Consider the following 21,326-nt stretch of genomic DNA (forward strand, 5'->3'; position numbering starts at 1 on the left):
GTCACTGCTGCCACTGGAACCAAAGCTCTGAAAAACCCCTGGGTTGGGAGATGCAATGTTGACAGGGATTTGGGCCAGTCTTCCGGGGAGGGGGTCTGCTGCACTGGGACTGAGACGAGGCTGACTGGGAGCAGAGGTTCCACTGGGGTGTGGGTGGCATGGCTTGGTGTAAGTGAGTTAGGTAGCAAGTGTCCGGGCTGGGCTGGTTCCTGCAGATCGCTCTCTGCTTATGCTGAGGGATGGTGGGGGAAATGGTGCCCGCCAGTTCCTTTGTTCCCAGAGCGGTCTCTGAATGAATGTTGCCTCTCAAGGACATGCTCTAAGAGGAGCAACTAACCAACCTCTGCACTAACCACACTCAGACACTCTTCAAATTGCTGTTTCCATGGTGGATGTCCACTGCCTGTTTGCCCCACATAAAACAAGAGCAGCCCCAGTGCCCTCTGAGCTTTCCCAGAGCCAAACACATTGACCTTTAAAATTCCAGGCCTTAAGCTCTGTTGGTTGGAAGAACTCAGAAAATTCAGACCCTCTCGCTTTTCAAGCCAATTGCTATGGGGATTTGTTTTCTCTGTGTGCTTCCCTGCATGTTAGTCTGTCTTCTCACCCTTCTCTGTGACTGCTGTTCCTTTCCCACCCCAGGGGCCATAATCTCTTTCTCTCCCAAACCGCATCTCTACACTTACTGTCTTTCGCACTGTGACTTCTTCTCTACCTTCAGTTGTGGAGTTTGTTCTGCCAGACTTCAGATAGATTTCTGGGGTATTTAGTAGATAAGTTGTATTTGTGGGATGGGGTGAGCCTAGGGTTCTCCTATTCCATTGCCATCTTCTAATTTCTTGGTATAGATTTTTGAATTGTAAACTAGAAAGCTTTAGTTTTGTGTCTGTTCCAGTACCCATTGACATGATTGCATTTTTTAATGAATATTGGTTTTTTGTATAGCACTGTGCCAGGTGCTCTTGGGAATGACGAAGCCAGAAACTTTGGCCTTTCTTTTAAAGAACTTAAAATCTATTAGGAGAAACAAGGAAACTTTTTGAAAAGATAGGATCACGGGCGCCTGGGTGGCTCAGTGGGTTAAGCCGCTGCCTTCGGCTCAGGTCATGATCTCAGGGTCCTGGGATCGAGTCCCGCATCGAGCTCTCTGCTCAGCGGGGGGCCTGCTTCCCTTCCTCTCTCTCTGCCTGCTTCTCTGCCTACTTGTGATCTCTGTCTGTCAGATAAATAAATAAAATCTTAAAAAAAAAAGATAGGATCACAACAGAGTAATTTGAAAAGTTAGTGAATAATAAAGTTTAAAATATAGGTTTTTTAGGAGCTGAAGGTGGTAACTGTAGCACAAGTGAGGAAAGAAAAAATGGACAAAAGTAGACCTCCTCAGAATAAAAAACTTGTTTTGCAAACTACATCATCGAGAAGCAAAAAGACAACCCACAAAAAGAGAGAAAATAATTGCCAGTCATATATCTAAAAAGGAGCTTTTTTCCAGAATATGTAACAAACTCTTAGAACTCAGTAATTTAAAAAAAAAAAAAGTGAAAGAAAATGTGCAAAGGATCTAAATAGATATTTCTCTAAAGAAGGTCTCTCTGTGTCCAAAAACAAATAAAAAGATGTTTGACATCATTATTCATCAGGAACATACAAATGAAAATCACAGTGAGATACCACCTCACACCCACCAGAGTAGCTGTAAATCAAAAAGACATATTATTGTTATAGGATAGGGAGAAATTGGAATCATCTTATGTGCTTGTTGGAATGTAAAATGGTCCATCTGACATTGGAAAGCAGTTTAGCAGTTCCTTGAAATGTTAAACATAGAATTAACATATGATCCGGCAGTTTTACTCCTTAAATTTCTACACCCAAGAGAAATTTAAAAATATACCTACACAAAAACTTGTATAGGGACATTCCTAGCAGCATTATTCATAATAGTCAAAGTTGGAAACAACTCAGTTGTCCATGAACTGCTAAGTAAAATGTGACATATTACTGGAATATTGGAATATTATTCAGACATAAAAAGTAATGAAGTTCTGATATATGCTACAACAGGCAAGAACCTCGAAAACACATTAAGTAAAAGGAGTCAATGACAAAAGACCATGTACTGTACGATTCCATTTATTCGAAATGTCCAAAATAGGCAAATCTGTAGCGAGAGAAAATATATTAATGATTGTGTAGGGTAGGAAGTAGAGAGGAATGAACAGTGACTGCTGCTAATTGGCATAGCTCCCTTTTTGGAAGTTGAAATACCCTAACATTAGGTTATGGTAATGGTTGCACGACTCTATGAGTATATTAAATAGTGTTAAATTGTGCACTTAAAACAGGTGAATTATGGGAGCCTGGGTGGCCCAGTCAGTTGAGCATCTTCCTTTGGCTAAGGTAGTGATCCCAGGATACTGGGATCAAGACCCACATTGGGCTCTCTGCTCAGAGGGGACCCTGCTTCTCCCTCTCCTGCCTACCGTACCCCCTGCTTCTGCTCTCTCTAATAAGTAAAATCTTACACAAACACAAACAGGTGGATTGTGTGGTATGTGAAATCTCTCAGTAAAAGCTACTAAAAAGGGAGGGATGGTCTTAAAGAGAAATCTGTCCCAAGCCTTAAAGGAAGGAGGGATGGCTGAACTGGGCTTTAAAGGATGGGGAAAAAATCAAACTCAATAGAGTAGAAGGCATTTTATATATGTTTGTGTTTTTATTTTTTAAACGTAGTATGTGCTCACAGTGAAAATGACAGAAAAATATGAGTTGAAAAGTAAGAGGTACTCTTCCAGCTCCTCATTTCTGACGTTCCAGATACAGCCTATCAGCAGTTTCTCTTTTTTTGTATAAATACAATATAAATGTATTTACATCCACATTTTTATATGTCTGTTTTCACACATGTGACTTATCAAAACAGAATCATGTGAGGAAGTGCCTAGGTTAAGTAACCCAGAGAAAAATGAGTGAAAAAGAATTGCATTCAGATTATAGAGAACCAGTAGGTTTAGAATTTAGTTTAATAGACAAAAGAATGATAAACTGTGATAAATGTTAGGATGAGTTATCATGATTACTGTGTATAGCTACTTGGTAATAACCAAGACATTGGAACACATTTTATCTTTTTTAGGAGCAGCCTGGTTAAAAAGATGACAGGCACACATAAGGTAGAAAAAGACAAGAGGTGTAAGGAGGAATAAGAAAGAGAATTTCTGAGATAGCCAGAGAGGATTACATTGGAATGAATTGGGGATATGACTTTGTTGATCATAAATGGGTAGGTAATTAAAGATATAGGGACAGTGAAAAGCAAGCTGTTCTTGAACAGTATCAAGGAAATCCTTATAGTTGAAATGGAATATTTGGAAAGAATGTGTAGGTATGGCAAAGAGATGATAACTAATATTTATTGAGTGATGCCAGGATTCTAACTAAGGCTATAACAAATAGTGAGGTCTTGTTTCTTTTTTTTTTTTTTTCCCTTCAAGTTTTTATTCAGATTCTAGTTAATTAACATGTAGTGTAATACTAGTTTCAGGAATAGAATTTAGTGATTCATCACATATATACATTATTTATTTATTTGTGTTTAGTTTTGACTAGTTCTCCATGAGTTTAATTTTATTCTCTGAAAAAAAAAAATCTTTTATTCTTTGTGTCCTCATAGTCTAGCCCAGTGCCTGGCACATTGCAGGAGGTTCAGTAAATATTTATTAACTGCATGATTTCAAAGGTTTGTTTTGCTTTGTTTTGTTTTAGCTCTGATATACAAAGTTAGGTTTCTTCCCTCTATGGAACTAACCATAAAGTTTGAGTCAAATCACCCACACAGGAGCCATCTAGAGACCACTTCATTTCAAATACTGCACTCATGCTTTCTCATTTTTTATAGATTCTTTGTCTTTAGGAATTCTGTCATAAACGACTTTATTTTCATCCCACCACATTCTATTCTGACCTTGGCTTTGTTTTGTCTTCAGTGGAAATTGCTTGAGAAACTTGTTTTTGAATTCAGAAAACACCTTCTGGCACACTTATTTCTTCCATACAGAAGTTCATGGGTCTTGTATAGCTGATAACCCAACTTCTTCATTGTCTCATTTCACACTGACACTTAAGCTTTAAATACTCTACAATATTTTTTGTTCTTTCTATTTGTCCTGGCTTCTTTTACTAGTGGTGTGCTCTGAGAATAGTACCTGGGGTTTGTGCTGTGGGGACTGAACAGATTTATAGGACTATATGTGAACGACAGTGGAATTAGAATAAATTTAAGACAAATCAGATTTCAAAGAAGGAATATTCGGGATCTGGTGGACTGGCTAGATTTAAAGAATGAAGAGGTACCACAATAGATCCAAGCCCAGATAAAGTTAATACTGGTGGGAAGCAGTGATAGAAGCCGAGAAGTTTCTGAGTGTAGTACCATAACTGAGGTGTTAGCATCCAGGGCTTATAAGACTCAATCTGGTCTCTTTGTTAAACTGCTCAAAAGGTATTTTCAGAACACAGGATTTTTTTCACAAGTGGTATGAATGGTCTTATTTATTGATTGTCTACTAGATGCTAGCATCTAGACTAGCATCTAGTAGACATCTAGCACCTATTAGGTAGGACATAATGCATAACATGCATTATGAAGCCCTGTAGTAACCCTGTGATGTTTCATAGGCAAGAAAACTGAAGTTCAGGTGTTCACATTACAAGCATAGTGTAGAACCATGATTTGAGTCCAGACCTCTCTGAATCCCAAGCCCATATTTTTTTTTTTTTAGATAGATTTATTGAACTATAATTTACATATAGTAAAATCTACCTATTGTAAAGTATGTAGTTTGATGAATTTGGGCAAATGCATTACTGTAGTTAAGATATAGAACATCCCCTGCCTTACCCCAAGAAGTTCTCTCAAGTTTGTCTGTAGTCCTTCCCTCTACTCCCAGCTCTTGGTAACCACTGATTTGTTAGGTCATAGTTTTGCCTTTTCCAGAATGTCATATAAATGGAATAATATATTAGGTAGCATTTTGTTTCTGGTTCTTAGCTTGACCTTTTTAACTTACCTGTATTGCTGCGTGTATGAGTAGTTAATTTGTTTTTTTATTGCGGGTAAATTGTGTGGCTATATTATAATTCATTCATACATTCCCTAGTTGATGGATATTAGGCTCTTTCCAGCTTCTAGCTATTAGGAATAAAACGGCTATAAACTTTGGTATATAGGCTTTTTGAGATACCTTTTCCTATCTCTTGAGTAACTTCCTTGTGGTGGGTTGCTAGGTTATATGGAAGTATATGTTTAACTTTATGAGCTGTCAAACTACCTTTGAAAGTGGCTATACCGTTTTGTAGTCCTGCCAACAACATCTAAGAGTATAGTTGCTCTATATCCTGTCACTACTTAGTATTGTCAGTCTTTTTTATTTCAGCCATTGTAGTAGATGCATGATAGTATTTCTGAGTGGGTTTTTTTTTATTGTAGTTTAATTTTTCTAATGCTTATGGATGTTAAGTATCTTTATGTGTTTACCATATCTTCTTTTGCTAAGTTTCTATTCAGATATTTGCTTATTTTGAATGGGATTTTTGTCTTATTATGTGGCTGTGAGATTTCTTTTATTGTGGATGCAAACCCTAATCATCTAAGCGTTTTTCAAATACTGTATTTTGTTAACTACTTTTCCAAGGGCAGCAATTTTTAATTTTGTTGAAATCCAGTCTATCATTTTTTTCTTGTACAGTTTGTTTGTTTTCCTAATTAGGAAATCTTTGCCTGACCCAAAATCACACAGATTTTCTTCTGTGTTTTCTTCTTGAAATTTTATAGTTTATGTTCTAACATTTTATGTATATACTTCATTTCAGGTTACTTTTTATTATGGGGCAAGGTAAAGTTGAGATTTACCTTGTTACAGCACTCAGAGCCATAACCATTCCAATCTTAGCTCTTATCATTAAGAATGTGACTTTAGACATGTTGAGTCCTCCAAGTCTCCTGCTTAAGCAAGTAATCTCATAAGGGTTAGAGTGGATGTGTAGCAGCATTTCACACAGTGTCTTCAATATAGTAGGCATTCAGTCAATGACAGTTATGAATTATTATTGGTGAAATTGCTCATTCTTCCATTTAGCTAACATAGTGAAGATCAGTTGCATGTGTGGGGGGATATGTTAGTGAACAAAGTTCCTATTTTTAGGGTGATTATGTGCTACTTGTTAATGTACAAATCACAAGATAGGCTATTACTATAATTTATTAAATGACATTAAAGTTAAGGGTGCATTATGGTGCAGCAGTGAAACCTTACAGTTGATACCTAAGCACTCTACTAGTGTGGTAGTTTAATAAATTAGGTTCTGAAATTATCTCGAATTGGTCAGCCTTGGAATTATAGAGGCAAACATTAGAAGAATATCATCAGTGTCACTCCAGGGAGAGAACATTGAATCTGGTTGCACATATTTCTAGGAGATTAGGCCACCAGCTTTCCCTAGAAAACAGCCAGTGAAATCATTTGTCACACTTCATATGTTCAGAGTTCTCTGTGCTTGAGCAGCCTTTGAATCAAAATACAGTTTTTCATGTAAATTTTGCCTTCAGCCTCAGAATGTAGTCATGACTCAAGATAAGTTTCTAGCTCACACAGTAGTTCTGTTTTTTTTAAATAGCCTATTAAAGATTTAAGTTTTTGTAATGTGGTACTTTACATAATGTGATTCTACCCAATGAATGAATGACTTATGGGAGGTGTGAGCACAAGATGTGGGCTTTTGAAGTTAGAAGTGTGGTTTAATTATTGTTTTTTTCCCTTAGTAACTCTTAGGAGCTGTGCAAATTTTTTAATTGTCTCATCCTCGGTCTCTCTATGCCTCCTATAATTTATATAGCATTGTTAGCATTAAGTGAGAGAGATCACTTTTACTAAGTACCTAGCCAGGACATCTTACTTGTTTTCATTTATTTGCACTATAAACTATAGTGAAATTTATATACAGTATTGGTTTATTTTCAGAATCGTCTAAAAGAAATTGAACAAAACCTCTCTAAAATAATGAGACTTGACAATGAAATTAAAGCCTTGGATAGCCGGAAGAAGCAAATGGAGAAAGATAATAGTGAACTGGAAAAGAAAATGGAAAAGGTTTGTGGTGGTAGAATTTCATTTTTCAAAATTTTGAGATTATTAAAATGAACCTCATTTGAATCCATTTTGCCACTCGTATTTCAAAAAAAAAAATACAAATCTTAGTGTTTGTGTTATTTCCATGTATATGTTAAAGGGAAGGATATTGAATAAGCTTTGGTTCATATTTTGTACTTCAGAGTGATAACTTGTTTTATTTATTCATTAAAGCTCCTATTTTGGTTCTCTGCACAGGTTTTTCAAGGGACTGATGAGCAATTAAATGATTTATATCATAATCACCAGAGAACAGTAAGGGAGAAAGAAAGGAGACTGGTAGACTGTCAGCGTGAACTAGAGAAGTTAAATAAAGAATCAAGACTTCTCAATCAGGAAAAATCAGAACTGCTTGTTGAGCAGGGTAGGACAAAACGTTAACTTGGTCTTTTTTCTATTATATTATGCTTTTTCTGCACGAATAATGAATCTCCAAGAAATTATATAGAGTGAAAAAAGCCAACCTAAAAAGATAATATATGGTATGCTTCCATTTATATAACATTTCTGAAATGTCAGAACAGATTAGTAGTTGCCAGGGTTATTGAGCAGGAGGAGGAACTGGAGGAAGATTAGTATGTCTATGGTTGTAAAAAGCAACAAGAGCAAAAAAAAACCCCACATAAGTATGGTTATAAAAGATTGTGGGGGGGTGCCTGGGTGGCTCAGTGGGGTAACGCCTCTGCCTTTGGCTCAGGTCATGATCCCAGGGTCCTGGGATCGAGCCCCCACATCAGGCTCTCTGCACAGCGGAGAGTCTGCTTCCCCCTCTCGCTTCCTCTTTGTGATCTCTCTCTCTGTCAAATAAATAAATAAATAAAATCTTCCCCCCAAAAAGATTATGGATACAGAAGCTTATTGTGGTATTTGAACTGTTCATTAATGTTCACTGTCATGGTGGAGATATGAACTAACACAGTTGATTATATTATGTAGAACTTAATATACACAAATAGATAAAAAGTAACACTGGGGAAATCTGAATAAAACTGGTGGATTGTATCAATGTCAGTATCCTGACTGTGAAATTATACTATAGTATTGTAGAGTATTACTAAAGGAAGCACTGTCTTTTCTCCCAACAGTTCTGACGCCAGGTGTGTGGGTTTTTCCACACCAGGCAATCCTCCAGTTTTGGGCAGAGAGAATTTTGTTCTGACACTAATTATCTGGAGTCAGTGCTTTACCTGTGTAGTCCGACAAAACTGCCTACCCAGTTCAGATTCCAGTTGCAAGTCCCAAGTTGTCTGTCACCTATACTTCTGATCAGTTGGCTGTAAATCAGGAGTTCCCACAAACCCTTTCTGAGACTCAGTAATTTGCTATAATCATTCATAGAACTTAGGGAAACTTTTTGTGTTTATTATAAAGGATACCACTCGGGAATAGTCAAATGGAAAAGATACTTAGTGCAAGGTATGCAGAAGGGTCTTCAGCTTCCATACCCTCTCCATGTGCATCACTCACACATGAACCAGCACTGTGATGTATTTACCAACCTTTAAGGTCTCTGAATGCTGTTATTCAGCGTTCTAATGGAAGTTCCATTATATAGGCATAGTTGAATAAATAATTAACCATTGGTGATTGAACTCAATCTTCAGCTGCTCCATAGAGTTGAGGAAGTGGGTACTGAAAGTTCCTACTCTCTAATCCCATTGTTGGTTCATTTGAGCACCAGCTCCCATCATGGTAAGGGTCACTGCATTAGAATAAACTCCAGTATGCTGAAAAGGACTAAGAATGAGTAACAAAAGATGCTCCTTCCACCTATATCACTCAGGAATTCTAAGAGTTTTAGGTGGTTTGTGCCAACTACCAAGGACAAAAACCAAATACATATTTTTTATTGTGTCGCAAAACCAGTTACCAGGGTGAACTGGACAAAGTTTATAGGAGATTCTGCTGTGTTTTTGGTTTTTTTTAATAACTGCTTATGAATGTACAGTTATTTTAATCAAAAAAAAACTTGAAAATTGAATTATTATGGTTGTATGTTTTAAAGGTCGTTTGCAGCTACAGGCGGATCGCCATCAAGAACATATCCAAGCTAGAGATTCATTAATTCAGTCTTTGGCAACACAGCTAGAATTGGATGGCTTTGAACGTGGACCATTCAATGAAAGACATATTAAAAATTTTCACAAACTTGTGAGAGAGAGGCAAGAAAGGGAAGCAGAAATTGCCAGCCAGCTGATGGTAAATATTGCTATATTCTTTTGTTTGTATCGGATTCTCTAGTTATACTGTTTTAATTTTGGGGTAGACCTCATATTGTCAAATTTTCAGGTTAGTGTTAGGCTAGAATCTTTTTGAGATAGAAAAAACCCTTATGGGGGCGCCTGGGTGGCTCAGTGGGTTGAGCCGCTGCCTTCGGCTCAGGTCATGATCTCGGGGTCCTGGGATCGAGTCCCGCATCGGGCTCTCTGCTCAGCAGGGAGCCTGCTTCCTTCTCTCTCTCTCTGCCTGCCTCTCAGTGTACTTGTAATTTCTCTCTGTCAAATAAATAAATAAAATCTTTAAAAAAAAAAAAAAAGAAAAGAAAAAAAAAAGAAAAAACCCTTATGGAAGCAAATTTCTAAAATTTTTAAGGATAAAAATATGAAGAAAATACAGACTACATTTTAAATTTGATTTTGTTACCTTTCTTTTTTTTTTCTTTTTCAGTTTTACTGAGATAATTAACAGGTACCACTCAACGTTTAAGGCATATGGCACGAAGGACTGGTTTACATATATTGTGAAATGCTTACCACAGTGGGTTCAGCTGAAACCCATTTCCTCATGTAGATACAATAAAAGAAAAGAATATATATTTACCTCGTGATGAGAACTATTAGAATGTACTTCCTTAACTTCCTGTATATCACATGGCAGTGTTAGTGGTAGTCATCATGATATACGTTATAGCTATAGTACTTATAACTAGAAATTTGAACCTTTTGACCACCTTCCTTCAATTCTCCCTCCTTCCACCTCTGTGACCACAAGTCTGATCTCTTTTATTTGAGTTTGTTTATTTTCGGGGTTTGTTTTGTTTTTAGGTTCCACAATGTAAGTGAGAGCATACAGTGTTTGTCTTCCAAAATTTCTTTTTAAAGGTAATCATAAAGAAAACATTTGCTCATGGTTAATAAGGATTATCTTTGGGTGATGGTTATTGCACTATTTTGTACTTTGCTCTATTTTTCTTAGTGTGCAGGTGTTAACTTTGTATTCAAGAAACTTTATTAAATGGTTCAGTGAAAAAAATTGTTAATGCTCATTCTTCTTATATGTAGAATGACTTTGCAGAAAAAGAAACTCTGAAACAAAAACAGATAGATGAAATAAGGGACAAGAAAACTGGACTGGGAAGAATAATTGAGCTAAAATCAGAAATCCTAACAAAGAAGCAGAATGAGCTGAGAAATGTGAAGCATGAATTACAGCAGTTGGAAGGATCTTCAGACAGGATTCTTGAACTAGACCAGGAGCTCTCAAAAGCTGTAAGATACTTTTTGAGTAATCTAATAACTTTAATGTGTAAAATGTTTAGAATCTTATATTCTGAAGTATATTATCTGTTGCTAATCTTAAGATTATGGCATTTCAATAAAAACATCAGTTGTCTATGAATGTCATACAAAATGAAAACATCTGAATATTATAATCATACCAACTCTTTGATTCTGGAAGTGGGTGGATTGAAAATTAGAATTACGTAAGAAGCTTTTTAAAAAGACTTAGGCTTGGGGGCACCTGGGTAGCTCAATCGATTAAGCGTCTGCCGTCAGATCAGGTCATGATTCCGGAGTCCTGGGATCAGGCCATGCACTGGGCTCCCTGCTCAGTGGGGTGTCTGCTTCTCCCTTTGCCCTCACCCCACTCCTTCATGTTCTCTCTAGAGTGGGGACTAGAAATATATGTTCCAAAAAACCAGGTGATTGTTAGGAGTACCTTGGTTAAGAACCACTTACCTAAGTTAAAAAATTTTTTTTTTTGCTCTAGGTTCCACGCACTGTAGATTTTACATGATTCTTGCCATGGTATCACTTTATATGTGGTAGAAATTTTCTTAGACCAGCTGCTTTTACAAATATCCAAATTCTCTTCCTTTTTTCTGATCTGTCCCCTTCCTTCACATATCTGCCACCAAAGTAGGCATCCTAAAGCTTGGTAGATTTCCCTCCCAGAACCCATCTTGATAATTTAAGTAAACATTTCAATTTGCTCTGTAACTTAGCATCTAGCATACATTTTTGTCAGTTTAGCAGTTTGTCACAGTTTCCCATCACATTGCCTTTGTGATAAAGTACTCGTTAGAGACCACATCACACTATTACATGTTTTCTAAATGCCAGGCAATGTAGTACGTTTACATGGGTACCTGATGAATACTTACCAACCAAAGAGTTACTAAACTGTACATTTGGATGTATTTTTCTCAGTTTTCTCTACCATTATAACCGAGTAAGATAACATTATAAGATTTTCCTTAAAAATCTGTGCTTTTTCTCTTCTAGGATAAAAGTAAACAGTAATATCTTGATCATTCTGAGGAATAGTTGATTTCTAATACCTTTTGTCTTTATTTTAACACAAAACATATAAACTTGTGTGTTTGAATTATTAATAAGGAACGTGAGCTAAGCAAGGCTGAGAAAAACAACAATGTAGAAGCTCTAAAAACAGAAGTTATAAACCTTCAAAATGAGAAAGCAGACCTAGACAGGACCCTGCGTAAATTGGACCAGGAGATGGAACAGTTAAACTATCATACAACAACACGCACCCAGATGGAGATGCTGACCAGAGACAAAGTATGACCTTTCTTTTTGTTCTAACTATACTTCTGGTATTAAAAAAATTTACGTTTGTAAGGGATGCACTACAAAATACTTAGGTGGTGTTGGTATTGTATTTTAGGAGTTAAGTGAGCTTAATATTCTATAAAATAAGACTTTGGAGCTTAGGAAAACTATTTTCTAATTCCAAAAAATAATACTGAAGTATATATACACATGCCCATTGCTATTAATATTTATCACGTCATATACAAGTTTTAATTTTTACTATTGTCAGACTTGTTACTTTTTTCTCTTATGGCACGGAAGGGTAATTCCCACTGTGAGACTTTAAGAATTTTGCATTTTCCTCTTTCATGTTCATTGTTTTATTTTTTAAGCCTAGAATTTTAGTCTAGAATTTATTTTTGTTCTGAGCCACCTAGCTAGCTCAGTTGGTAGAGCATGTAACTCTTGATCTCAGAGTTGTAAATTAGAATTTATTTTTGTTCTTGATACAATGTAGAGATCTTGGACTTTATATTTATTTATTTATTTATTTATTTATTTATTTAATTTTTTATGGGGCATCTGGGTGGCTCAGTCGTTAAGTGTCTGCCTTCGGCTCAGGCAGACAGAGTCCTGGAATCGAGCCCTGCATCGGGCTCCCTGCTCAGTGGAAGCCTGCTTCTGCCTCTCACTGCCCCTGCTTGTGTTCTCTCTCTCGCTGTGTCTCTCTCGATCAAATAAATAAATAAAATCTTTTTTAAAAATTAAAATAAAAATAAAGAAAATTTTTTTATAGGCTGACAAAGATGAACAAATCAGGAAAATAAAATCTCGACACAGTGATGAATTAACTTCATTGTTAGGATATTTTCCCAATAAAAAACAGCTTGAAGACTGGCTTCATAGTAAATCAAAAGAAATTAATCAGACCAGGGACAGACTTGCCAAATTGAAGTAAGTAGTTTTAACATTTGGAGATGTACTACAGAGCTTTTATTTCATGCTTTTTAGTTTTCATTGTTTGAAATATTCTACTTATTGTTATAAAATGGAATGTTTTATGTTAGTCAACTTTGGTTCTGCTGTATTTATCAATCAAGTAAAATGATGACATTAATACGGGCCTTTTGTTCCTTGAAAGTTTGCAGAACTTAGAGGATTAAAATTCTCCTTTATAAAAAAGAGGCCTAACACTATAAAATTCATAGAAGAAAATTTAGGGGGAAGGCTTCATTATATTGAAGTTGACAAATACTTTCTTGGACCTGACATCAAAAGCACAGGCAGCAAAAGCAAAAGTAGATAAATGGGACTACATCAAACTTAAGAACTTCTACAAAGCAAGGAACAGCTGGGAAAAGGCAACCAACAAACAAAATGGGAGAAAATATTCAAACCATTTATCTAATAAGTGGTTATTATCTAGAATATGTAAACAACTCCTGTAATTAACAACACAAAAATAAATAATTGGACTTAAAAATGGGCAAAGAATTTGAATAGACATTTCTCCAGAGGCCATATATAAATGGCCATTGAGCAAATGAAAAAGTACCTAATTCATCAGGGAGATGCAGATGAAAACCACAATGATAGATCACTTCACACCAGTTTAGCATGGCTACTACCAAAACAAAATCCAAAACAAAAAAATCAGAAAATAACAAATTATTAGTGAGGATATTGAGAAACTGGAACCTTTGTACATTGTTTGTGGGAATATGAAATAGTACCGCTGATAGAGAAAATGGAGGTTCTTCCAAAAAAAAAAAAAAGAATTACCAGATGATCCAGCAGTTCCATTTCTGAGTATATTCAAAAGCACTGAAAACATGATCTTGAGATTTTTGCAAATCCATGTTCATTACAGCATTATTCTTGGTAGTCAGATTAATGATAAAGATTCAATGTGTATGTGTATAATGTGTGTTTCTGATTACTCAGCTCTAAAAAAGAAGGAAATCCTGGGGGCTGGCTCAGTCCGTCGAGCATGTGACTCTTACTCCCCAGGATGTGAGTTCAAGCCCCCATTGAGTGTAAAGCTTACCCAGGGTTGGCAGGGTGCCGGGGGTGGGGGCAGGCAAGTAATCCTGTCCTGCTACAACTTGGATGAATCTTGGGGATATTATTGCTAAGTGAAATAAGCTAGTTACAAGGGGATAAATACTGTGAGATTCTACTCACCTGAGGTACCCAAAGTAGTCAAACTCTTGAAAACAGAAAAGTAGAGTGATGGTTGCCAGGAAGTGGGAGAGGGGGGAAGGAGAATCATTGTTAAAGGGTTATGGAGTTTCAGTTTTATAAAATGTAAAAGTTTTAGAGATGTAGAACAACAGTGTGTATATAGTTAATACTATTGTATTTTACACTTAAAAAAATGGTTAGGATGGTGAATTTTATATAATGTGTGTTTTTTACCACAATAAAGAAGTGATCACTTTTTTTAATGTCGCTTTGAGTGGTGGTTGGATAGAAGAGTCAAATTCTGAACAGATATTTGAGGAAGATAGTGGATTTTGCTTTGGCCATGTTTAATTTGTTTTTTTATGGAAATGGGTCTTAGGGAATATAATATTAGAGTTTGATGTTCAAGAGTTTGGAAGTTTTTGCTTTCTAAGTTTTTGCTTTGGAGTCATTTGTATAGGCCATATCACCTTAAAAGGGTTATGTGAAGAGAAGAGAAAAGGTTATAGTCAGATGCCTGGGAAACAGCAGTAGTTACTGTTGGTAAGCAAAGGAAGAGGAACAAGTGAAGGGAATTCAGGGAGCTGGGGAGAGAGCCAGACTGGAGGACTTCTTAAGACCTTGAGTAAATAGATCTTCAGTGAGGGGTCAGCAGTGCTGGGTGTTAAGATAATGATGTTGATGAACATGGCTCCATGGCTAGGATGGTCAAAGCATCATCTATATTAGTTACTTCTTTTTGTCTTATTTTTACTGTGACTCAAAATGGGAAGTATCAAAATGTAGCACACATGCACATCACACATCACACACATGCACTCATACACATTCATCTGAAAGAAGTTTCTCAAAAGAGTATGTGTCCAAACAATGCTCAGTCTGTTGCAGTGTATTTTATTCTGTTTCATTTTTTTAAGATTATGAATACAATCCATTATATTGATTACATGACTTGCCCAGTGAATTATAACCTGTAAACCCTAATCTATGTTGGTATGACGGTTGGCTAGCATGATATTTAAGAGTTGAAGTTGAGATGAATTGTATTAGTGAGCAAAGTCTTTGATGAATGAGAGAGAATGGATGATGATGTAAGTAGATGACAACAACAAGGAAGGGATAAAGAAGTTCTTACAGAAGTGAAGTGATACTGAAAGGGTCCAAAGGGAATCAGAAGAATGTTCTTTTCTCTCATTCTCCTGCAAACATATTCGCTGAGCCTCCTCATCTGAGCTCTAAAGACCATGAACCCCAAGGAATCACACAGTTTTGCCTATACACATAAGTCTGGGTGCAGGCCCATGAACAGGTTTGGAAAGTGATCAGTGTCCAGGGTGGAGTTCAGGCAGAAGAGGACTGTTGCCTTGACTTCTTAAAAAAAATACTTAGTTACAGCAAACCTTTGTAATATTTCTTGGCAGAATTTGTATTTACCTACTCCGATTTTTCAAACTTCATTTCTCATGTTGTAAAATTGTAATCTGTATTCGTTCTTATTTTAGCAAAGAACTAGCTTCATCTGAGCAAAATAAAAATCATGTAAATAATGAACTAAAAAAGAAAGAAGAACGGTTGTCCAGTTATGAAGACAAGCTGTTTGATGTTTGTGGTAGCCAGGATTTTGAAAGTGATTTAGAAAGGCTTAAAGAAGAAATTGAAAAATCCTCAAAACAGCGAGGTAAGTTACCTTCTTTATATTATTAAGGTGCTTTGACACTTGAATTTTTACTCACTGGTAGCTATTAAGGATGGGAAAAAAATGTTCATCATCACTAGCCATCAGGGAGATTCAAATTAAAACCACATTGAGATACCACCTTACACCAGTTAGAATGGCCAAAATTAGCAAGACAGGAAACAACATGTGTTGGAGAGGATGTGGAGAAAGGGGAATCCTCTTACACTGTTGGTGGGAATGCAAGTTGGTGCAGCCACTTTGGAGAACGGTGTGGAGATTCCTCAAGAAATTAAAAATAGAGCTTCCCTATGACCCTGCAATTGCACTACTGGCTATTTACTCCAAAGATACAGATGTAGTGAAAAGAAGGGCCATCTGTACCCCAATGTTCATAGCAGCAATGGCCTCGGTCGCCAAACTGTGGAAAGAACCAAGATGCCCTTCAACGGACAAGTGGATAAGGAAGATGTCGTCCATATACACTATGGAGTATTATGCCTCCATCAGAAAGGATGAAATACCCAACTTTTGTAGCAACATGGATGGGACTGGAAGAGATTATGCTGAGTGAAATAAGTCAAGCAGAGAGAGTCAATTATCATATGGTTTCACTTATTTGTGGAGCATAACAAATAGCATGGAGGACAAGGGGAGTTAGGAGAAAGGAGTTGAGGGAAATTGGAAGGGGAGGTGAACCATGAAAGACTATGGACTCTGAAAAACAACCTGAGGGTCTTGAAGGGGCTGGGGGTAGGAGGTTGGGCAAACAAGGTGGTGGGTACTAGGGAGGGCACATATTGCATGGAGCATTGGGTGATGCAAAAACAATGAATACTGTTAACGCTGAAAATAAATTAAAAAATTAAAAAAAAAAAAAAAGGATGGGAGATTTAAAAATTTGTTTCTGGCGCCAATGGGGTCAAGTTTCAGTCCCGGTTCTACTTAAATGGTTTTGTGACTTTGGACAAATTATCAAATGATTCCTTTACTTCAGATTCATCTGACATAATTACCTACCAAGTATGGTGTTAAGACTAAATGAGATTAATAGGTATAAAGCACTTAGAACAATTTCTGGTACACAGTATACTCCAAAATTTTGTTACTCTTTTTGTGTGTTACCAGAAAGTAATTAATACAAATCTGAATGTATTGTGCCCATTCAAAAAAGAATATAAATATGAGAGGATTTTTATTTTTTTCCTAATATGTCTATAAATGAAGAATGATCCTGTATATATGAAAAAGAATAGAACCATAATAACAAAACTCTATTTTATATTCTTCTCATTGGTAATATATTTATTTTCTTAAAACAGCCATGCTGGCTGGAGCCACAGCAGTTTACTCCCAGTTCATTACTCAGCTAACAGATGAAAACCAGTCATGTTGCCCTGTCTGTCAGAGGGTTTTTCAGACAGAAGCTGAATTACAGGAAGTCATCAGTGATTTGCAGTCTAAGCTGCGGCTTGCTCCAGATAAACTGAAGTCAACAGAATCAGAACTAAAGAAAAAAGAAAAGCGGCGTGACGAAATGCTGGGACTTGTCCCCATGAGGTGAGAATAGGGATTTACTATTACTGTACATGAATAGCAGCACTTATAGAAGATGCCCATCCAGTCCCTGGCATAGGATAGGTGTTCAGTAACAGATTGAATGAATAAAAGTTCAAGTCAAGACTCTGAGCCAGTGTGCCCCATCTTGTGTTAATTATAAGACAAAGCAATTATTGAGGTGCCTCTATGACTCAGTCAGTTAGGTGTCTGCCTTTGACTCAGGTCCTGATCTCAGGGTCCTGACATGGAGTCCCAATGTCAGACTCCCCGCTCAGCAAGGAATCTGCTCTTCCTTCTTCTTCTGACCCTTTCCACTGCTTATGTTTTTGCTCTCTAAGTAAATAAAAGTCTTTTTAAAAAATTATTTAAAAGTAAACAAACTTCTTAAACTAGTCACAGGGCAGTTATTATAATCTTTACTATTTTCTTTTTGTGTGGTGTGTGTGTGTGTGTGTGTGTGTGTGTGTGTGTGTGTGTGAGAATTACTGAGTCCTGGCTTGAAGGCAGAAATTTTGACAGATTGAGAACTGTTTGCTGATCTCTCACTTTCTAAATTCAGCAGGAGAATTAAAGTACTGAAAACTTCCCCCAACAGACAAATTTTAAACTATATTTTTATGTCTTCTTTCAAAAAGAATGAATCATCATGATATCTATTGTTCATTTTCCCTCAGTTATTCAAGAAATTCAAATAATGGCCTATTTATAAATCAAGTCAGAAAGTATGTGATGATGCCTTGGGGTTTCCCACAATGTAGATCATAAAACTGGTCACAGAGACCAGTATGACATAATCTTTAAGGAGCTGATGGTCTAAGGAGACAAGCTCTCAGAATTGAATATTTAGAAAGCTGGGCTTAATAAAGTTCTTAATTGGTTCAGACAGGTATATTAGTTAAGAGGAGAGAAACCAGTGGACTATGGAATGAGAATAAGATTTTGAGAACATAATAGGAGGAGATTGTGAAATGTAGGGAAGTTGGTTCTGCTCAGTTAACACTTCATGATAAAATGCCTGTGTGATGATATGAAGTGAGGAGAATGATATAGACCTTGTAACTTCAAGTTGGGCTACTGTTAACATAATGACAGGTCAGGAGGATCATCTGCTTTTGAACCACAGCTGACCTCAGGTAACAGAAACAGTGGAGAGGGAAAGTGCAGCTCTATTACTGTAATGTTTGCCAAACTGAGAGATTTTCTGTAAATTAACTGACTATACTGATCAAAAGTGTCAAGATCATGAAAGACAAAGACTGAAGAACTTTTGAAGGCTGTAGGAACCTAAGGAGAAATAACGTCTAGTTGCCATGTGGGATCCTGGGTTTGGCCCTAAAACAGAAAAACATTAATGGAAAGACTACTGAAATTGCTCATATCATCACACAGGCATTTTATCATATATATCATCACACAGGCATTTTATCATATAATCGTCTTAGGGAGTGAGGGTTCAGTACAATAAGATTTTTTAAATTTTTATTTATTTGAGAGAGAGCACACACTTGAAGGAGGGGAGGGGCAGAGGGAGAGAATCTCAGACAGACTTCCACTGGTGCAGACCCTGACTTGGGGTTCGATCCCATGACTCATGAGATCATGACCTGAGCCGAAATCACCAGTCAGACACTGCACCAACTAAGCCACTCACGTGCCCCTGTACAGTAAGATATCTTGAGAGAGACCATTTTCACTTAACTTTTTTTTACAGTATATTTTTTATTTTATTACAGTTTATTGTTATATTTGTTTAATTATTAGTATTATTAATGTCCGTACCTTATTTATAAATTCTATCACAGATGTGACTAGGGAAAAAAGGTGTATATATAAGGTTTGGTACTATCCATGATTTCAGGCATCTACTGGGCGTCTTGGAGTATATACCCTGGGGATCTTCGTGGCTTCAGGGAGACTGTTGTAATTGTTGTGAGCAGGATCTGCCATTGGATACTGAAATCAGTGGGCAAAAGTTTGAGGAGAAGCAAGATATTGACATAGTCCCAATATATTTCTTGTAAGATCGTTATTAATTACAAAGACAAAAATAGTAAATTTATAGTGGGTAAAACTGGCTGACACCATCTTAACCAAGTATGAAAAAGATTAACATCTCCAGTAATAAAGTATAATGATGTCATGTGTCCACTGATATGATGCCCTGAGGATACAGTCACTTCTTATTATATTTTTGCCAAAAATGCATAACCTCCATTTTATGATAAGAAAACATTAGCCAATTTTTAATTGTGTGTTCTCTGTTCAGGCAAAGCATAATTGATTTGAAGGAGAAGGAAATACCGGAATTAAGAAACAAACTGCAGAATGTCAATAGAGACATTCAGCGCTTAAAGAATGACATAGAGGAACAGGATACACTCTTGGGCACAATAATGCCTGAAGAAGAAAGTGCTAAAGTCTGCCTGACAGATGTTACAATTATGGAGAGGCTCCAGGTAAATTTATTGTAGTGGAAGGCCAGATAAAACTTGTTTCTTAGGGGTTTGAATGTGAAATGTGAGAGTGGTAAAAACAAACAGATAGTATTCAGGTATAGGTTGAGTTTTGAGTTCCCTGTCCTGAACTGCAGATACTCTGATGGGAGTACGGCTTAGTTTACATTCCTGGGTTTGGATTCTTTATTCATAAACATGAGAATTAAGAAATGTCCTGTTTGTTTTCATATTTAGTTGGTTTCCTTTTGTTTATATATTTAAATTATTAAAATTCATTTTATCCTATTAAACCTTATTAAAATTTAATAAGAAATCAGTTACAAATTCAGATTTTAAAATACAGGTTTTTGGGGTTTTTTGGTTTTTTAAAAAAGATTTTATTTATTTATTTGACAGAGAGCACAAGTAGGCAGAGAGGCAGGCAAAGAGAGAGGGGGAAGCAGGCTCCCTGCTGAGCAGAGAGCCCGATGCGGGGCTTGATCCCAGGACCCTGAGGTCATGACCTGCACTGAAGGCTGAGGCTTAACCCACTGAGCCGCCCAGGCACCCCTAAAACACAGTTTTTAAAGATACTGAATAATGATAATGTAATAAGTTTGTTAAAGGAAATAACTTTGTTTTATTCTTAAGATGGAACTTAAAGATGTTGAAAGGAAAATTGCACAACAAGCAGCTAAGCTGCAAGGACTAGACTTGGATAGAACTGTTCAACAAGTAAACCAGGAAAAACAAGAAAAGCAACACAAATTAGATACAGGTAATACAGTCTGTTTCTTCATATACCCATAAAGACCTCAACATCCTTATGCTTTTTATCACAAATTTTGTATGTTATGTGGACAAGGAACTGTCTTTTTTGCAGTTCACCCTATATTCATTCTCTTTTCTCAAAGCCTCACTTGTTTCCTTGCTTTGCACAACAGATTTAGAATGATGGGAGGTTTTGAATGATGGATATGTGATGAGTTCTACTCTTTTCTTAGTCTTACTTACCCTGTGGTCCTCACCCATGGGTGGCCAGAAAGGGGTTCCATAGCACTTTTCTTGCAGTGGGTGAGACCCCTGGAAGCTGAGCCTTTGTGAATTCCATGAACTCTAAAAATGGAAGCTAGCTGCTTGTAGTATTTTCTGTATCCTTACTTTAGTCACTGTGTATGTTTTTGTGTAGTTTCCAGTAAGATGGAATTGAATCGTAAGCTTATACAGGACCAGCAGGAACAGATCCAACACCTTAAAAGTACAACAAATGAACTTAAATCAGAGAAACTTCATATATCTACTAATTTACAACGTCGTCAGCAACTAGAGGAGCAGACTGTGGAATTATCCACTGAAGTTCAATCTTTATTCAGAGAGATAAAGGTAAGAAAATTCATACAAAACTATTTTTTTCTTTCTTTCTTTTTTTTTTTTTTTTTTTTAAATTAAATGGGCTCTATGCCGAACATGGGCTTGAACTCACAACCCTGAGATCAGTTGTCTCATGGTC

At 36.6% G+C, this 21,326-nt stretch overlaps 1 protein-coding gene across 2 annotated transcripts in view; it reads left to right on the forward strand.

Annotated features, from left to right (window-relative positions):
* Positions 1–21,326, forward strand: part of RAD50 (RAD50 double strand break repair protein) — a 132,855-nt gene that overhangs the window by 73,629 nt on the left and 37,900 nt on the right. For both annotated transcript variants that reach the window (XM_059417537.1, XM_059417536.1), the window contains exons 8-18: positions 7,020–7,148; positions 7,386–7,551; positions 9,193–9,386; positions 10,469–10,675; positions 11,807–11,989; positions 12,759–12,916; positions 15,649–15,824; positions 17,144–17,381; positions 19,648–19,837; positions 20,468–20,594; positions 21,006–21,199. In XM_059417537.1, the coding sequence (XP_059273520.1) occupies positions 7,020–7,148; positions 7,386–7,551; positions 9,193–9,386; positions 10,469–10,675; positions 11,807–11,989; positions 12,759–12,916; positions 15,649–15,824; positions 17,144–17,381; positions 19,648–19,837; positions 20,468–20,594; positions 21,006–21,199 (1,962 nt within the window). The remainder of the gene's footprint in view (positions 1–7,019; positions 7,149–7,385; positions 7,552–9,192; positions 9,387–10,468; positions 10,676–11,806; positions 11,990–12,758; positions 12,917–15,648; positions 15,825–17,143; positions 17,382–19,647; positions 19,838–20,467; positions 20,595–21,005; positions 21,200–21,326) is intronic.

This window comes from Mustela nigripes, chromosome 12 (assembly GCF_022355385.1).
Source record: "Mustela nigripes isolate SB6536 chromosome 12, MUSNIG.SB6536, whole genome shotgun sequence".
NCBI classification, from domain to species: Eukaryota; Metazoa; Chordata; class Mammalia; order Carnivora; family Mustelidae; genus Mustela; species Mustela nigripes.